Source organism: Aspergillus fijiensis (genome assembly GCF_003184825.1).
Source record: "Aspergillus fijiensis CBS 313.89 unplaced genomic scaffold BO72scaffold_85, whole genome shotgun sequence".
Lineage (NCBI taxonomy): Eukaryota > Fungi > Ascomycota > Eurotiomycetes > Eurotiales > Aspergillaceae > Aspergillus > Aspergillus fijiensis.
Window position 1 is genome coordinate 118,514 of NW_024469061.1, and position 16,839 is coordinate 135,352.

Below are 16,839 nucleotides of genomic sequence, written 5' to 3' on the forward strand. Positions count from 1 at the left end.
GCCTACTTGAGAATTACCCCTTTGATTCAATCCTCATCACCTATTTCACCTTCATCGCGACTGTGTCTGGTCCATTATCGGCTTCCCTCCCCCACATTACCGACACCTTGTCCCCACCTGACGTCGACAGCCCTCGCGCTTTTTCTTTAACCTTGACCCCTCGTCACAACCGGTCCAGAGTCAACGGAGTTGCAGCCATGGCTTCGACCGTGCATGACCCAAGACTTCTATACAGTATAGACAACATTCGAGCCTTTCACATCCAGAATGGCGAGGAGTCAGAGCTCACTCCGTCGGGGCCGCAAACACTTTCTCTGTTGATGGTTCCGACCAAGACCGCTATCCCCGGAAGCTCGTTCCCCGTGTCCTCCCAGGATGCACTCACAGAGGAAGACTTCTATCTTCATCTAAATTTGCCACCGGAGCTGGATTTGGCTCTCCCCGCTACCACCCAGATTTTCCACCAGCCGCCGAATAGCTACCTAATCCCTCGTTGGGATCTGGGTCCTGATGCGGGAGCCTTCATTCGCATCCAGTTTCCCTCGATCGGACATGGGCCTGACAAGGTGACACAGGAGGATATTGACACCTTTGAGACGATCCTCGCTCAATGCACTGCATTCCTCGACCGCGCACCTCCAGCTGGGGACCATGCTCCATACAACCCCTCGACGTATGCGCCCGGTGAGGGATATGTCTCTTCTGCCGCTTCTCCCGGGGGTGATGCGCATGGTAGGATTGTTCTGGTCGATGAGGAGGATGGCAGTGTGGTGGGTGAGATGGAGGGCTATGACGTTGTGGAAAGGCCGGACGTCAAACCCGGCTCGAAGAGTATGTGATTCTATACTGCACGGCTTAGTTCCGATATTCGTGGTCGCAACATAATCCTAACCTCACTAGGGCCCGTGGAGATTGAGCTTCCTTCCGAGGGCGAAGGCAATAAAGTCAATGTCAGCAACGTGTCCGAGGAGTATCTGCGTATGGCACGTCACCCGGCTTATCAGAAGTCGACCATCGTCCAGACCTCTGCGAAGGCTTCGCGTTTGATTGTCACCGGGTCTACATACCTGGCCAATGCGCTTACGAGTGGTGCCGACACCTTCACAAGGAAGACAAGGCCAAACCCGAAGCCGATGACCTTTTCGGAGACCACCCACTCGCGCATCCGCAAGGTTGGCACCTTTTCTGAGGGCGCCGCCGATCTCTCGGCCAAAACTGTCGGCCAGGTTGGGAGATATGCCCAAAATATTGGGGCATCGCTGGCCCGCCGGAACAACACGGAGCGACAGAGGGGTATCGATAAGTATGGCAGTGAGTATAAGCCCGGGATTCTGAATAAATCCTTGATCGCGTTCTCGACTCTGGCGGACGGCATTGAGCAGAGTGCTCGGCACGTCTTGACCTCTAGCTCGAACGCTGCCACCACTATGATTGGACACCGCTACGGGGATCAGGCCGGGGCTGTGGCATCCAATTTGACCGGCGGTGTTAAGAACGTCGGGCTGGTTTACATCGATGCCTCGGGTGTCAGCCGCAAGGCTTTCCTCAAGTCTGTCGCCAAGGGCATGGTTGTTGGGTGGATGCGTGACGGCAAGCAGGTGGTTGTTGGTACCGGTGATGGCGGTGAACTCCCTGCTCAAGCGAGTGGCAGTCAGGCACAGGCCTCCTACGGAGGGAGAGCACCGTCGCCTACTCCGACCCCGCCACCCGCGTACAGTGCCGCGGGGAGCGCATCCTATGGTCGGGCTTCAAATACCGGGGCGAGGAGGTGATGCGGTCGTCTGCTCGGTCCTCTGCTTATTCATGTTCTAATGCGGTGATGATCTTATGAGGTTCGATTTTCGGATGCCTTGGGGGCAAACTCTAGTGCGGCTTTTATGGTCACGCTGTTGGTCTATTTGTGATTCTATCATTTCTAATGTGGCTTGGATGTCGCGGTCTTCTTTCATTCTCTCGTTGTAGTATCTATCGGCTATTGGCCATGCGTACTGTGCTCGGTCATCTACCAAGCCGGGCAAGCGGCACACTCTTCCGCTATCGCAGCGGATATGCCACAGCCCGTCCTCATGCCAGTGAGGTGACGTCCGTTTCTTTGGTATCTCGTGGTAGACTGGTATTGCTCCGAGTAAACCTCTGTATGATTGCGATATCGGGGCAAGGGTGAAGAGGGCGGGGGAAGGGGGAGCTGCTTCGACTTTCACATGCTCAATACACCCAGGTGCATGTGAGGATGACTGGCTCGGCCGGGCTACTACCTTTGCTGCGATACCTTGGGGCGTGCCAGGGAGGTCAGAATTGGATGGGAGGCGCGGTGTGGTGCTTTGTCCTTTGGGTTTTGTTCTCTTCCAAACGACATCTGTTATGTGGGATTCTTGGTGCAGTGGGGAAGGTGGGGGAGGTGGGCTGCCACTCTTGCTGTGGCTGTGGGCGTGATGCTGGTGGTGTGGTGAGATTGTGTCAGTGTGGTTAGGTTGGGGCTCTGTGTATTGGTGGTGATGCGGGCTTGATTCATCCCGGTGCCTGCGCAGTTGTCGGTGTCTGTTTCATCCAACACAAAGCACGCAGGTGCATGCTACATGGGCAGCCCACCGTAGATATATAGCGGACGACGAGTGACGAAACCGGCGCCTTAGTTATCCAGGCGTGTGAAGAGACAGCACAACCAGGATATTTCAGTAGCCATGCAAGAGACACAGCAATATACAGCATACCCTACAGTTACTACCACCAGCTATATCGGAGATGTACGCATATGAAGAATACCTCGTGATGCATTGGGTACTCCGACAATCTGTGATTAAGAGGATAGTTTTAACTAATGCATTGAAAAATCACGGGAATGACAATATGGCCGAGCGGTCTAAGGCGATAGACTAGAAATCTATTCTCTTCGGAGGCGTCGGTTCAAATCCGACTGTTGTCGTTTTTTGCGTCCCGGCCCATCATCCCCTAGACCAATGGATCCCCATGTATGCTAGGCCTGATGCTAGCCCCGCACATTGCCGCCACAGTATATGAACAAAGCAGTGGTAGATACAGTCCAGCAGGCGGGGGTATTAATGGCCGCAAAACTGGTGCTCCTGCTGCCGGCAAACAGGACACGTCATACAGTAATGGGAAAGTAGCACTGACCGGAAGTCAACAGAATCAGTTGCTCACGATGATAGATGCAAGCCAACACACTATTGACAAGCCCAATCAGAACCGGAAAGTCTAGAGCGACTGTTTATCACTAAGTTACTAGGTTCATAGTAAACTACGGAGTATCCATACTATGCTCCGTAGATGGATAAGGTGGGCACTGTTGACTTATTCAATCCGCTACATGCGCTACACCATTGACAAACAAAGGAGCTGCACTATCTCCAAGTCAAAACCACACCGGCATTATTCAATTGCTCGATTAGACCTGCAAAAGATAGGAGGACACCGTGCCAATGCTCAGCTGACCTGGCGAAGATATGTTTGAGTGGCGGAAGCGTTATTCGTCAAGGGCAGTATGGCCGAGTGGTTAAGGCGATAGACTTGAATCAGTATTGAAATCTATTCTCTTCGGAGGCGTCGGTTCAAATCCGGCTGCTGTCGTTTCCTTTTTTGCTGGTCACCACCGCACTAGCGCCTCTGTGGTGGGTCGGTCCCATTGTCTGGTCACCGGGCCGTCAGTCCTGCCTTCCTGCCCTGTCCTTGTCTGTGCAGAAGACAATTAAACATCTGCTCTTCCAGGTTTGCGTTGATAGTGCATCTATTCACATACTCACACCTATTCTCCTTCTTCTTCCCCTTTTTCCTCATCTTCTTTCCCTCCACTTTTTTTCCCGCATAACATTGATCGCAAGTGTTCCTATGACAAGCTGCAGATATATTCCGGCAGTCAGCAAGAACATCTCTGAGTAAGGTTCATTGACTTTACAGTGACGCAGTGACGAGACACCACTCCCATCTGTTGATTTCTCTGAATTGCCTTTTCGCCCTAGCAGCCAAGATCTCTAGCTCTGGTGTATTATAAGAAATAAGACAGTATGGCCGAGCGGTCTAAGGCGATAGACTAGAAATCTATTCTCTTCGGAGGCGTCGGTTCAAATCCGACTGCTGTCGTTTTTTTGTTCCTCCTTTCTGCATCCTGCAAAGGCGGAACAATATCCATAACAGCACCCATCAGCGTAAAGGCAGCCTTCACTGTGCCCTAACCAATGCAGTCGATGGCATGCGCCTCACATGTCATCGCCAACCAATGTTTAGGTGCATAAAGTCCCAAGGCTGAAATCGCAGGTGAGCTGAATCCATTCCTGCCATTTTATGGCAAATCCTCCGAGCTGTATACTTCCTAGTAGGTAGTGCCAAATCGTGGTAGAGTGTTGCAATTGACTATTTGTCCTTGTACGCGAAACAACTCTGGCGTTCAGCGGCAGTAACTTGCGAGGTTCACTTTGTCCCAGCCTGCTCCAATCAACAAGCAGTTCCTTAATTACGGCATGAGAGGCCGGCCCTTCGACAAGGTCCTGGATGGCTGCTTAGCCCATTGCTTTACACAAGTTGGGGGTCCCTGTCCCAAGGGAAGTGCTAGTTTTATGAGAAGAGTATGGTTATGGAAGAGGGTTGGCCCCCATGGTTATTGCTGTTGACTACCTGGATGCAAGCGCGCGCTACTAGAAGGAGTTGCGCCCGCAGGGGTCCGGTTTCCAGCCTTTCATGCACGGTAGGAGTGATGTTTGAGCCAAGTGACCCGACAATGCGTGCTCTCGAGAGAAAGGGTCGGAATTTACTAGTGTAGTTGTGACTATGCAGGTGGTTTCGGGGCTTGATGGACAATTGCATTGAATGGAAGCATAAAGTTCTCCAGAGATGACGACGCTAGGCGTGGACGGAGAATATTCACAATGGAACATGTCGTATCTACAGAGCTGTTGCAGGGGAGGGTGAGAGGGATGATATGACACTGGTGATCGATCTCAAAGTGATCGATAACAAAAGGGAGCAAGAGCGAAAGCAAAGCGAGACAAGGGTCCTCTGGTTACCGTGGTTTTGCACTTAAACAAGCTTCCGCATCTGAGCAATAATTGATGAACTGAACCTTTGGGACAGAGCCGAGGGAAGGGGTCAACCGTGGGTGCTATTGAAGTAGTGGGCAAAGGGACTGAAGTAACAAGGTTAGATACCAGGTACAGTACCATCGACACATCCATGATGGTATCTATCTGTTCTGTCTGACTGTCTACCTAATAACTTAGTCTAATCAAACCCAACCTCCTACTTCACTTTACTACTCGGTACCTAGTATGAGTACTAGGTAGCCTAGCTTAAAGGTAGTGTACTCCGTACTCCGTAGTACTAACCCAGCGACTTAACGTGACAACCTGGTGACCAGCTCAATGGACTAAGGCAGGTACGGGCAACCGGTACCTGAGGTATCCAGCCTCTGGTGCCACCGTAATCTTCCGACCCAGCCAATGACGGCAGGGGCACTGGCGATTACTGCCCAGTTGGTTCATGAGATGACGATCGACTATTATTCTATTTCCATCCGCCGCCCCCCTCGATGAAACAGTGGTTTGATTTGTCCCTCTCTTCCATCTCCCCCTTATGTTTGAGTAGTTAGTTTACCTGTACCTTAGGCTACCGCTCGCCCGCTGTCCACCGCGGTCTGGCTGGCCGGGCCATTCAGGTCTTCATTACCCCCCCCTCCCCTTCTATTTTTTTTTCGGGCGAGACGGTGTACAGTACTTACTGTATGGGGCGCCTTGTCCACGGTAGGTAGATGACTAGGTAGTAGGTACCTACTAGGTACCGTGAGCTGTCAACCACACATTCCGTGCCTTGAACCTACACCGATCCTTCTTCAAAGTTGGCTGGCTGTCACTTGCTGTCTTCTTCAAAGCTTCTGATATTGATCAAATGATCTACTCCATGGATCGGAGAGATAACCCAAAAGAGAAACAAAAACAAGAACAACATCCAAGACCTCACTGGAGCCTTATTTCACCGACCAAGGTAAGGGACAGCACCACACACGTTCAGGCCCTGTTGTTGGAGCTCCAGTCCCTGTTCCATCGGCCTCATGATTATTCCATTGCATTGCGGTGTCCACCTCGATTTTAAGAATCACTCACTCCCATGCTGCCAGTTTCATGTGTCTTCTCTTGGCCCACGCTGTTCTCAGTAGCTTCCTGAGCTACTTGCCTCCCCATTTGTCCCGCTCGTATTCCAACATGATTGACTCTTTTGACCAGCAGCTTGCTCCCTCCTCGATGATGACTTCGGAGCTGAACTTTGTTCGATTCTCGACTACTGAGTGGGCTGTGCTCGTCATCGGCTGGACCGTTACCCTTGCTCGTATCAGAAAACATGAGCGCCTCGGTTGATGGCTCGCTAACAGCTAGTTGAGTGCGTACAGTACTCCGTAAGTATTCCGTATTCTGTAAGCTATGCTCGCATTTGAATGAGGCAGCGAGATCCGACCCGTTGACCCGCTTTTTGACCTTCCCCGGCCAACTCACCAGTCAACCAACTTGAACTGGTCTGGGTAAGGCATAGAAGTTGTGCAAGCCTGGATGTAAGTAGGGTGGAAATGCTGAGAGATGCTAATGATGCGGATGGTGCGGATGGTGGATGATGGGCGTTAAGTGTCTAACTACCCATTGTAATTGAGATTATAATATCGTCATATTATTAAATTATTTTGATGATGCTGATGCTGATGCTGATGCCATTGAGGGTTTAGTATTATACTTCAGTTGTAGCGTCCAGTTGTGATGCCACCACCGAACAATATTATCATCATTATCTGCTTCCCTCTCTCCCTACCTCTCCCATCTCCTGCTCTCGATTTCTGTTCCTTCCTTCTATTCCCTTGTATGTTATTGTTTTGCCAACTCACTATCAGCCCCCCTTTCTCTCTGTCAAGGAGGGACTGATTTATTTTGACTGACTTTTTCTTCTCTCCCCTCGCCCCGTCCCCTTCCTCTGCCTCGCATTGCTCTTTCTCTTTCTCTTGTTCTAGCCATTGTCTAGGTATTCTCCGATCATCCAGAGTAAAGCCGAACAAGCACCTACGCACCATCAATCAAGTAAAGCGACTAGACTATTACCCGTTAACTAGTCTAGTAGTTTAGCTCAGTCTAATACCCAGAACTACCTACCTACACACACCCCTCTTTCGATTACCGCCCGCCCGCCCTCTCTCTTGCTGTTGCTGCTAGCTGATTACTGCTGCACTGTCCATTCATCTTCCCCAACTGCCTCATCCTTCCTATTCCTATTCCTCCTCCTCCCCCCTCCCTCCCTCCCTCCTCCCACTCTCTTTCTTCCTCTCCTCTCCCACCCCTCTTCCTTTCTTCTCTCTCTTCCCCCTCCGGTCGATCATGCCCTTCAACGCGGTCAACACTCTGTCTTGTCAATTCTACCAGAAGTGTTGAATCGGTGCTGCTGTCAACATCGGGGTTACGCTCCTCCCTTCTCCGCTGTCCAGGAAGTCCCACGTCGCAAATCGCGTTTCCCGAGGCTTGCATCCCCTTCCCGCCCGCGTTTGTCGCTCCGAAGCTCTCTCTTTGAGCCCGCCGACTCGCACTACCCCAACTGGGCAGTCGATTATACCTGCCAGACGAGCACAGGGTCAAAGGTCAATTCTGCGGTGCAGATTATTCACTTTTACCTTGCTGTTTCTGCGAGCGTCACTTGCACTTTTCGGCGAATCCACTGAAATCAAAAAGGAAAAAGAGAGAGAAAAAAAAAGAGAATCAAAAAATTATCCTCGACACGAACAACAGACGCCTCCCGTCCCTTTGACAACGCGGTTATTGATTGTCCTTTATTTTCTTTTTTTTTCTCTCTTCCTTTTGCTTGTTTCTGGTTCTGTTGTCTGCCATCTCACATTGCCCTTTCCTGCTTTCCTGACAAAAGAAGTATCGTTGTTTGTTATCGACCTGGTGTCTTGCCTATACCAACAACCATTGCGAAATTTCTCTATTGGGGTCGCTCTTCACCTTGTTAGTGACTTCTTCTCGCCCCTTCCCCTTCTCGGTGGTGGTTCCGATGGGCCCCCAAACCCAAGAAACTAACCTGAGACAGCAGCTTAGCTACCCGACCGGAAACTCATTCAGCCCCGGAAACTTCGGTCACATTCCCATACCACCTTAGATTAGGAAAAACTCACCACCTCTTCCCCTCCCAAAGGAAGAAGTCCACAAAAGGCCCCCTTCCCCTATAGGGCTTTAAAGCGCCCAATTGCAGGTCGCATCACTGCATTTTTTCCCAGAAAGAGCGCAGAGGTGACCTGGTTAGCTGGATTGGTCAGTCCAATTCTGCCAGAAGAGGCTGTCTCGGACCGTTAACACAGCAGGACTCAGCTCTGCTGTGCCTTCCAGAAACGAAGGTATGTGGATTACAAATCGCGCCCTTCGCGCCCCTCAGTGCACATCCATTCCAATCAGCCCACCATTCCCTCCTCTTCCACCACATGACAGTGCAGCTATGCTGCAGCAATTTCCTCCACCTCCGCGATCAAGGGTCTGCTGCACTTGCAGCAATTAAGCGCCTGCGCAGCGCCTATTATTAACTTCGGCGCTAAAGTTCTCAGCAGCCAACTTCATCTTCGGTCCCGACAGCTTCTTCGGCTATGAACGACCCCGAACCGCAGTCCCTGCCGCAAACCACCCATGCATCCTCCGCCGTGACCCCTACCGCTCTCCCGTCCGACTTGGATGCCAATCGCAACCCCATATATCCTGACCTGCTAGGCGCTCCCCCGATTCCACCGCCGAGGACTTCATCTACCCAACGAAGTCACCACGGCTCGAGCTCGAAAGCGACGGCCTCCTCCAGCGAAAGAGCATCAAGTTCGCGCCATGGAAAGAACAAAGCTGAGGATCGGAGCGCGATGCAGTCTGACAGGGAGGTCGAGGACTTGTCGGGGATGACAGGCGCCCGTGGTCAGCCTGTGTTATCATCCGCGGTCGATGCACACTCGGACGAATTGACCGACCCGTTCCCCGACCAGGCAACATTAGCTAAGGAGTCCAGTACCGTGCTCAATCAATTGCTGGTGAGCGACCCGGCCGTGGATATCGAGCGCGAACAGGTACGGCAGGGAGGCGCGTCGATATCGCCATCGACCGAGGCTGCGCCTACGTCCGGGTTGAGTCTGGTGGGAAGCGATGGGGTGGATGATGGAGGTCGCGGTGGGCTTCGCAGTCGCCACGACTACAATGAGAATGCAGCAAAGCGCAAGGAGACGACATTTGGGCAGTACATTCTGGGTCAGACTCTGGGGGAGGGTGAGTTTGGAAAAGTCAAATTGGGCTGGAAGAGAGACGGGACTATCCAGGTTGCGATTAAGCTCATCCGGAGGGAATCTCTGGGGTCAAACCCCAGTCGGCTGCCCAAGATTTATCGCGAGATCTCAATTCTGCGCGACCTTGCCCACCCGAATATCGTCCGGCTCCACGAGATGGTCGAAACTGATCGCCATATCGGTATTATCATGGAGTATGCTTCTGGAGGCGAGCTATTCGACCACATCTTGAACAACCGATACCTCAAGGATAATGCAGCCCGTCGCCTCTTCGCGCAATTGGTTTCCGGTGTCGGCTATTTGCACAAAAAGGGAATTGTACATCGTGATTTGAAGCTGGAGAACCTGTTGCTCGACCGCAATCGAAACATCATCATCACCGACTTCGGGTTCGCCAACACTTTTGATCCTGCCGATGAGATTGGCGAGGAGATCGAGTACAACCTGGCCAACAAAGATTTCGTGAAGAGGATGCGCTTGGACAAGCCGAACGCGAAAGGCCTTCGACGAGGTGATTTGATGCAGACTAGCTGCGGCAGTCCTTGCTACGCGGCTCCGGAGCTGGTAGTCAGTGACTCGCTTTATACTGGGCGCAAGGTCGACGTTTGGAGCTGCGGTGTGATCTTGGTGAGTGGTCTAGCCCGCTTTTCGTGCAACTCGCACATCTGCCTCATGCCCGCCATACTGATCTGACCGTTGTATAGTATGCCATGCTGGCCGGCTACCTGCCGTTCGACGACGACCCGGCGAATCCGGACGGTGACAACATCAACTTACTTTACAAATACATAGTTACAACTCCTTTGACGTTCCCTGAATATGTGACCCCCCACGCACGCGATTTGCTGAGGAGGATTTTGGTGCCTGATCCGCGGAAACGAGCCGATCTTTTTGAGGTTGCCCGCCACAGCTGGCTAAGCGAGTACTCACATGTTGTGTCACACATCACCAGCAGCACAACCAAGGTCGCCGACATCGCCACCACTACGGTACCCTCAGGTAAGACACAGTGCTCCAAACCACGGGCGCAGCCAACTGATTTCTCTTCGCAGCCGAGCCCCACAAGGAAGTCCCGTTACTGGCACGGAGTGCATCTGTCAGAGAGCCACCGAAAGCATACCAAAATACAGCCCCGCCTGTGGGAGGATTGATTCATCATGCCGGAGACGTCTCGCAGGAGCAGGCCACCGAAAAGGCGAAGAGTTCTAGAGACACCAAACGGCGAACCGTCCAGGTCGAATACGTTGCCCCCCAGTCTCAAACGGTAAGAGGCGAACAGTTCACTGGTACGGAGCACGCTCACGTGGAGCCTTCTGGAGCCTTCGAACCGTCATCACAGAGAGCGAGATCAGGGAGCCGAGGTGGACCTGTCGATATGCCGGCAGGCACTTCCCATCGAAATATGGCTGGAGAATCCAGCGCACGAATTGGAGACTACAAGGCGACCGCTGGTTCGGCGCCGGCCCCGGTATCTGGGCATTTGCCTCGCTCGACATCAGATACTGCAGCGCTTACGGGGCCGATGCCGACATCGGCCACTCATGCTACGCGCCCCACGACTGGCGGGTCAATGGCCTCGTTCAACGCGGGCCGTTTGCCATCAAGGGGATCGTATGGGCAGCCTGTGGCACCAACTGTGGCAGCGACCAATGCCCAGGGCCGGCTGGCACAGCCAAAAAGCCGGCAATTCAGTATCTCTGCTCCCATGCCACATGATAGTTCACAGCAGTCGATTGGCCAGCCCAGCACGCAGCACCTTCCACCCAAATTCAATACAACACCCCGGCAAGAGCCGCCCAAGGGTCACAAGAGATCGAACACTGTGTCCAGCATTGGCGAGAGGCTCTTTGGCCGGTCTGGATCCATCTTTGGCGGCCGCGGAGGGCAAGCCAGTGGCTCGCGACAGCGCAATGGCAAGCGTTACCCCCCCACTAGCATGAAGGAGCCGTACGGAGGAGACGATACGCGGATGTCGATGGACTCACGACGCTCGATGCAATATGGCTATAATCGCAAGGCGAGCGAAAATGGTGTCGAAAACCGACCCCGGAGGTTCTCGCTTCTTCCGCCATCTTTCTCGTTGAAAGGCTTCTCCTCCAGCCGATCACAAACCCCGGACGAAGAATCGCAAACGGATCGTTCCACCGAGAATCGCCTAGAGCAACCCCCGTCTACTGGTGCCATTCGATCGCGTGCGCGTGCTACCAGTTACGGAACGCAGGATGCGATCGCCATGGCGACGGACGGTGCACCAGGGGACGAGATCCTCACTCAGGATGAGCCCATTAATTATCAGGCCCGGATTGACCAGCAGTTTGCGATCTTGCATTCTAACCAGTCTGGCCTATACCAACCCACTTCGTACAGTGCAGCATCAGCGGAGCAGGTTTACCCGAATGAAAATGACCACTATTACCGAAACCAAAGCGCCAACCACTCAACGCCTAACTACTACGATGATTCCACTGGGACCTTCGATAAAGGATCTCAACCGTCAATGCAGGCGGGTCGACCCGGACGGGGTCCGGGCGTCTTGCCCAAGAACCATCGCAAGTTTGCTGACGCGTATGAGTACGAGCGCGACTTGGCCCACCGCCCCGGTAGCTCTGGCGCAGCCAGAAAAGTGATGGACTTCTTCCGTCGCCGAGCCAAGTCCCGGGCCGGGGATGACCGGTAGAATCGGCGTCTACATTAATCTAATTGTCTAAAGATTTAATTCTCAACCTTTTTGATCGACTGACGCATCAGGCGATCTTCTATTAATCGCCAATCAGTCGCCAAGTTGGTCACCGTGGTAGAAGAACCAAGAACGACGGGCAATTCGAGCTTTCGGGCTTGCTTCTTGCGATCCAGGGGTTGAACGTTATGAACTAGTCCAGGAGGCTCCCGAAGAAAACGTTTTGACATCCACGCCCACACCCATGGATCCCATCGAAGCTGGCCGAACCGACGGATCGAGACGTATCCCGGTTAAACGCGTTCTATCTTGGAGAAAAAGTTCGAGTGCGACTAGGCTCTTGGATTCCTTCCAGCATTGAACCAGCAGGAGCGGTTATTTGGATACCCCGTGATACCCACGCAGCATTCGTCTCTTCTGTTGCTTGCAGCCATCGGTTTTTCTACATATTGTACCAGCCACCGTTTGTTCCCGCATACATATTGTTTTTTCTTTTCTTCTTTTTTTTTTTTTCTTTTGGTTGTTTCCTTTGTGCCCCTTATCCCCTTACTTTCCTTTGTTTAAATTTTTCGTTTCTCTTTCCCTGTTATTATAGTCCTGTTTGTAAATCGATTCTTTTCACCGTTCAGCCCTTTCCGATCTGTTTATTCGATTCTCTGTGGCGGTGTGGCTCTGTTGGTGTGCTACGGCCCGTTCTCCATACCTATTTACATTTCCAGACCCTTATTTGGAAGTAATCTAATATTGCCTATTACCTTCTACCGTTCCTCGGAGATTGACTCTGCGTACTCTGAACCATGTTTGCTCTTCGACTTAGTTATCAGTCTGTCAGTCTGTCAGTCTGTCGAAACCTGGCTGGTGCACGTTATCGACGTTCTGTTGATTGTCATCGGGATCATTCTACTGTGTGTGTGTGTGTGTGTGTGTTTTCGACGAGTTCCGCTATGCATGCATGATGGGTGAGTGGGTGACTGTGTGTCTGGGGTGAATGTACCCACCATCCAGCCAACGTTTTCTTCCCCTTCCAAGAAATGAACATTGACTACTATGACTACTGTTGTTGCTGCTTGTAGATCAATTCAGATTGGCATATCAGCCCTACGTGTTGTGCAGTAAGTTGAGGTAGCTGTAGCTGTACAATGGCCTCGGGATCCCCTTGACGTCCACAAGCTGTCAAGCTTTGTGGATAGCAGTGACTATTGGGTGATATGTCGAGTCATGCCATGTTTTAGGATAAGCTACCAGCCTAGCCAATGTATATGCGCATCCAGCTTCGATGGGCTGCTGATGGCTTCCTATTTTTCCCCGCCCTTCTCCATGGAATAAGAAATGTGGTCAATAAATCTGCTTTCTGGCGTGCCTGTGGCTGCGCCAACGCTTTGCACGGTGGGTGTACGGTGCACCTATGCCGTAGGGTGTAAGCTTGGAAATAAACATCGTACGTATCTTGGGGGGAGGACTCTACGCAAACAATATCTATTGTGCTGTCGTGTTGTTTGTCCTTATTGGCCGTTGGCTGTGAGTGTCAGCTCTGGGCTTATCATCGGTGGCTGGCTGGCTGGGTAGTGGATATACTGGGCAATTTTGATCCGGTTCGGTGCCTCGTTGGAGGTGATATGATCAGGTTGGAAGTGTAGACAGGCAAGCTTTGTGAATATAGTGAGTAACTTTGGCGAGAGTAGGCTGGTGAGATATGTACCTCGCTCAGGGTTGAGCATCGGCGATGCTGACAGGCATTTATTCAGCGGTGTGACTCCAAATCAGATAACTTGGTGGTTTTTTCTGCTAAGTACTGCTAATACATGGGCGGTCGGCAGTTCATTGGATATTCGTGGACGGAAGGGACTGGGATCTGTAAAATTCTGGGTGGTCTACTGTATGACTTGCTGGTGTTGTTGCTGTTGATGAGGATAATAATGGTGATGGTTGATGTGCATGGTTGGTACGTGCGAATAAGTAAGCTTACTTCCTGTTGGGTTGCGACATCTGGATGATGAACTGGTGCTGGGGCTGTGTGTGTTGGTTGGTTGGTTGGTTGGTTGGTTGGTTGGTTGGTTTGTTGGTTGGCTGTTGAAATAGGAGGGGTGGAGGTTTGGCTCGGCTGCAAATACTGCACTGCGTGTGCATAGGTTGGTCCTGATGTATTGAGATTCTATTCTGGAGATGGTTGGAACATGAAATATCATCTGTACACCACAGACCTCGGGCGATTGATTGGTAGGGCGGGTGATAAGTACCTAGTTTTTTTCTTCTTCCCGTCTTGAGAGCAAGGAGTGATGCCGGGAGACATCTAAGTCAACAGTCGTACACACACAGTGGTGTTGTTTAGTGAGATGTGGATAGGGACTAAAAAACATAATGACAAGAGTGGGATTCGAACCCACGCCATCAAACGATGATCAGGAAGCTTTAGTAGAAGCTGAATGTTAAGGTGACCTTAACCTGACGCCTTAGACCAACTCGGCCATCTTGCCTGTGAATGTTAAACGTAACATTCTAATGTAATACACCCCCCAAACCCCTCACAAGCCAAATCATCATAACCAAAGTCAAAGAATCGATCGATCGAAAATAGCTAGACAAATCAGTCACATTGACAGGTGGTATGTCTACTCGGTGCTTTCAAATAGATACTTGACACGTCTCTGTCCTCTTCTCTCTCCTCTAGCCCCTGTGTTTCCATTGAATCTCACCCACAACCACATCATCCCTGACCGCGGCAGGCTCGGTATGTAAAGGGTTCTGGCAAGCTACTCCGTAAGATCCAACAACCCGCATTTGTCATTAACCTCACTGGGAGCCACACGTGTTTCCTACATACATGTGCACTTGAGAAATGTCTCTCAACTACGGGGCCCAAAGTCCGAATCAAGTCCGCTGACACCCCTGGGCGGGAGAAAGGATGGGCGAAGCAACCAGTACTTCTTATACTTTGTAGCCTGATCATCCCAAAGTTCTGATGATAATGTCAAAGCCGCATCAGTGCTTCAACAGTCCGGGCAAGATGGCCGAGTTGGTCCAAGGCGTCAGGTTAAGGTCACCTTAGCATTCAGCTTCTACTAAAGCTTCCTGATCATCGTTTGATGGCGTGGGTTCGAATCCCACTCTTGTCATTGCTTTTTGCTCCCGTCAATACCGGGCCGACCGAGCCAGCAGTCCCGGGTCTGATATGGGGTGTGGAATCCGGAGTAACGTTACCGATAGCTCGATCAGCATTGTCCATGACGTTGGGCAATGAAAGAGCTACTGCCATCCTTCCTGATCCCGCGAAGGTAGCGCCTTCCCGATCGCGCCGATCACCTCATCAGTCTTTCGTCAATCCACCTGGAATTTTTCCTCAATCGGGTTCCAGGTGAGCCGGCTGCCCAGCCTTTTGTCGGAGGTCTGGCACGCTATTATCGATAAGTTCGAGGCACGATATTGTAGATGCTGACCCTGTTTCTATGTACAGTAACTGAGTATTGTTTTTGGATCGGGTTCTGATCCGTCCTCAGCTCCTTCCGTCCGTCCGACAAGTCTTGCCATGACAGGTATGACCGACGGTGATGCTGATGACAATTCTGATGCTGCTCAATGCCCACGCATATCCGACGCACTCGGACCTTTCTCTCCCGAGACCCTGTGGAGGAGGAAGGGTTGGGTCATGAGCGATGGTTCTTGGGCATTCTCCAATAACTTACCTGTCTGACACGGATAGCCAAAGCGACAGAAGGGTGCAGGCGTGGTTGGTGGAGAAACTCTCTTTGCCTGTCTCTTGTCTGCTCATCCGGCTGGATGTTTCTTTTCTTCTTCGTTCATTCTTTTACTGTTACCCGCGGTCCGTTCACACCGAAAACCGTCGCCGATTGGGATCTCGGTGCCTCTGCCCTATCGGCAGTTAGGCTCAAGGTTCTACCCAGCTACCATCAGCTACTATGGAGTAGTTAGCTAGCTTTCCCATTTGCATTAGATACAGGCGTGGAAGGTAGCCTTTGCCCCCCCCCCCCCCCCGGCTGCAGCCGTGTCGAACCGAGAAGGCTTGTGCAGCTGATGGTGGGGTTGGAAGCGAAGTGGCTGTAGGATACGGGGGGTCTTGGATGCTGGCCGGGCATTGCAATTGGGTTTTGGATGGGTGGATGGATGGATAGATGCAAGCTGGATGTGAGCTGGATGTGTGGTGGGGCGATGCAGTACGTACTACTCCCCTCCATTTATTTGTCTTTCCTGGTTCACCTGGTCGAGATGAGTGAAGTCGTCCAAAGTCTTTCGTGCAGAGGGAATGTCCACGGAGTTGACACATCTGATCTCCGCACTCATCTCATGACCTTACGCTCCAGACTGCCCAGACGGTACGGTTGAGATGGTGACGCCGTGGCCGGGTTTGAAACTAAATCGGAGATTCAGGGCCTGGAGTCTAGAATTTTGGACAACAGTAAGAGCAAGCCACCAAGGTCCTATCCATCTGCTGCTTAAGTTACAATCTAACCACGTCAAGAGACACATGCGTCTTATCGATGCACCCCCCCGCCCCTTTCATCCGAGCTCTACTCATTGATCGTCCGACTTATCTATTGCCATCTTGCCTTGGCCGTGAAACATCTACTGCAGTTCTATATTTTCTATCGCACTGCCATTGTCCTTGGCACCCATCTTGGATAGACAGTACTTGCTTGGCAGGTATTTGTTTTTTTTGTTTTTTTTTGTTTTTTTTTTTTGTTTCGGTCCCTCTGAGATCAACCCCCCCCCCTTTTTTTTTTCTTCCCTTACATCCTATTAAACACGGGCGAACAGGTTAGATGTAAATATGATGGCATTGGTGTGTATTTGATCTTCCAGAACAAAGTAGTGGCAGGCATAACTCGGTTGACCCGAAACATCGACAACAAAGAAAGGGGGG

The 16,839-nt window shown here is 51.7% G+C and overlaps 6 protein-coding genes and 5 non-coding genes across 11 annotated transcripts; 8 read left to right on the plus strand and 3 right to left on the minus strand.

The window, feature by feature from the left end:
* The first annotated feature begins 21 nt into the window (after window positions 1–21).
* BO72DRAFT_294934 (senescence-associated domain-containing protein) lies at window positions 22–2,001 on the plus strand. Its single transcript, XM_040940391.1, has 2 exons — window positions 22–831; window positions 901–2,001. Exons 1-2 carry the CDS (start codon window positions 198–200, stop codon window positions 1,770–1,772), a joined length of 1,506 nt encoding a protein of 501 aa, XP_040795992.1. The 5' UTR covers window positions 22–197; the 3' UTR covers window positions 1,773–2,001.
* Window positions 2,002–2,841: 840 nt separating this feature from the next.
* BO72DRAFT_t292 lies at window positions 2,842–2,923 on the plus strand. The gene has a single exon. It is a non-coding gene; the product is annotated as a tRNA-Ser (tRNA).
* A 570-nt stretch (window positions 2,924–3,493) lies between these two features.
* Window positions 3,494–3,585, plus strand: BO72DRAFT_t293. Its single transcript has one exon. It is a non-coding gene; the product is annotated as a tRNA-Ser (tRNA).
* A 428-nt stretch (window positions 3,586–4,013) lies between these two features.
* On the plus strand, window positions 4,014–4,095 carry BO72DRAFT_t294. The gene has a single exon. It is a non-coding gene; the product is annotated as a tRNA-Ser (tRNA).
* Window positions 4,096–8,120: 4,025 nt separating this feature from the next.
* Window positions 8,121–11,981, plus strand: BO72DRAFT_294981 (putative serine/threonine protein kinase (Kin4)). Its single transcript, XM_040940392.1, has 4 exons — window positions 8,121–8,368; window positions 8,573–9,913; window positions 9,991–10,285; window positions 10,339–11,981. The coding sequence occupies exons 2-4, from the start codon at window positions 8,612–8,614 to the stop codon at window positions 11,961–11,963; spliced, it is 3,222 nt and encodes a 1,073-aa protein (XP_040795993.1). The 5' UTR covers window positions 8,121–8,368; window positions 8,573–8,611; the 3' UTR covers window positions 11,964–11,981.
* Window positions 11,982–13,231: 1,250 nt separating this feature from the next.
* BO72DRAFT_295016 (uncharacterized protein) lies at window positions 13,232–13,675 on the plus strand. Its single transcript, XM_040940394.1, has one exon. It carries the CDS (start codon window positions 13,293–13,295, stop codon window positions 13,527–13,529), a length of 237 nt encoding a protein of 78 aa, XP_040795994.1. The 5' UTR covers window positions 13,232–13,292; the 3' UTR covers window positions 13,530–13,675.
* A 33-nt stretch (window positions 13,676–13,708) lies between these two features.
* On the minus strand, window positions 13,709–14,405 carry BO72DRAFT_295012 (uncharacterized protein). The gene is made up of 2 exons (XM_040940393.1): window positions 14,201–14,405; window positions 13,709–14,120 (listed from the first exon to the last, which is right to left on the minus strand). Exons 1-2 carry the CDS (start codon window positions 14,251–14,253, stop codon window positions 13,835–13,837), a joined length of 339 nt encoding a protein of 112 aa, XP_040795995.1. The 5' UTR covers window positions 14,254–14,405; the 3' UTR covers window positions 13,709–13,834.
* Window positions 14,323–14,437, minus strand: BO72DRAFT_t296. Its single transcript has one exon. It is a non-coding gene; the product is annotated as a tRNA-Leu (tRNA).
* Window positions 14,438–14,961: 524 nt separating this feature from the next.
* On the plus strand, window positions 14,962–15,076 carry BO72DRAFT_t295. The gene has a single exon. It is a non-coding gene; the product is annotated as a tRNA-Leu (tRNA).
* Window positions 15,077–15,748: 672 nt separating this feature from the next.
* Window positions 15,749–16,509, minus strand: BO72DRAFT_295039 (uncharacterized protein). The gene is made up of 2 exons (XM_040940396.1): window positions 16,446–16,509; window positions 15,749–16,374 (listed from the first exon to the last, which is right to left on the minus strand). Exon 2 carries the CDS (start codon window positions 16,240–16,242, stop codon window positions 15,847–15,849), a length of 396 nt encoding a protein of 131 aa, XP_040795996.1. The 5' UTR covers window positions 16,243–16,374; window positions 16,446–16,509; the 3' UTR covers window positions 15,749–15,846.
* BO72DRAFT_295031 (uncharacterized protein) lies at window positions 16,297–16,833 on the plus strand. Its single transcript, XM_040940395.1, has 2 exons — window positions 16,297–16,374; window positions 16,440–16,833. The coding sequence occupies exon 2, from the start codon at window positions 16,457–16,459 to the stop codon at window positions 16,736–16,738; it is 282 nt and encodes a 93-aa protein (XP_040795997.1). The 5' UTR covers window positions 16,297–16,374; window positions 16,440–16,456; the 3' UTR covers window positions 16,739–16,833.
* Window positions 16,834–16,839: the final 6 nt, after the last annotated feature.

Excerpts from the sequence above, each read along its gene's own strand:
- BO72DRAFT_294981 (XM_040940392.1), top strand. The coding sequence starts at position 8,612 with ATGAACGACCCCGAACCGCAGTCCCTGCCGCAAACCACCCATGCATCC. Across the intron at positions 9,914-9,990 it reads GGAGCTGCGGTGTGATCTTG|TATGCCATGCTGGCCGGCTA; the intron begins GTGAGTGGTCTA and ends ACCGTTGTATAG. Across the intron at positions 10,286-10,338 it reads CACCACTACGGTACCCTCAG|CCGAGCCCCACAAGGAAGTC; the intron begins GTAAGACACAGT and ends TTCTCTTCGCAG.
- BO72DRAFT_295031 (XM_040940395.1), top strand. The coding sequence starts at position 16,457 with ATGCACCCCCCCGCCCCTTTCATCCGAGCTCTACTCATTGATCGTCCG.
- BO72DRAFT_294934 (XM_040940391.1), top strand. The coding sequence starts at position 198 with ATGGCTTCGACCGTGCATGACCCAAGACTTCTATACAGTATAGACAAC. Across the intron at positions 832-900 it reads CGTCAAACCCGGCTCGAAGA|GGCCCGTGGAGATTGAGCTT; the intron begins GTATGTGATTCT and ends TAACCTCACTAG.
- BO72DRAFT_295016 (XM_040940394.1), top strand. The coding sequence starts at position 13,293 with ATGTGGTCAATAAATCTGCTTTCTGGCGTGCCTGTGGCTGCGCCAACG.
- BO72DRAFT_295039 (XM_040940396.1), bottom strand. The coding sequence starts at position 16,242 with ATGTGTCAACTCCGTGGACATTCCCTCTGCACGAAAGACTTTGGACGA.
- BO72DRAFT_295012 (XM_040940393.1), bottom strand. The coding sequence starts at position 14,253 with ATGTCTCCCGGCATCACTCCTTGCTCTCAAGACGGGAAGAAGAAAAAA. Across the intron at positions 14,121-14,200 it reads GGGAAGAAGAAAAAAACTAG|AATAGAATCTCAATACATCA; the intron begins GTACTTATCACC and ends AACCATCTCCAG.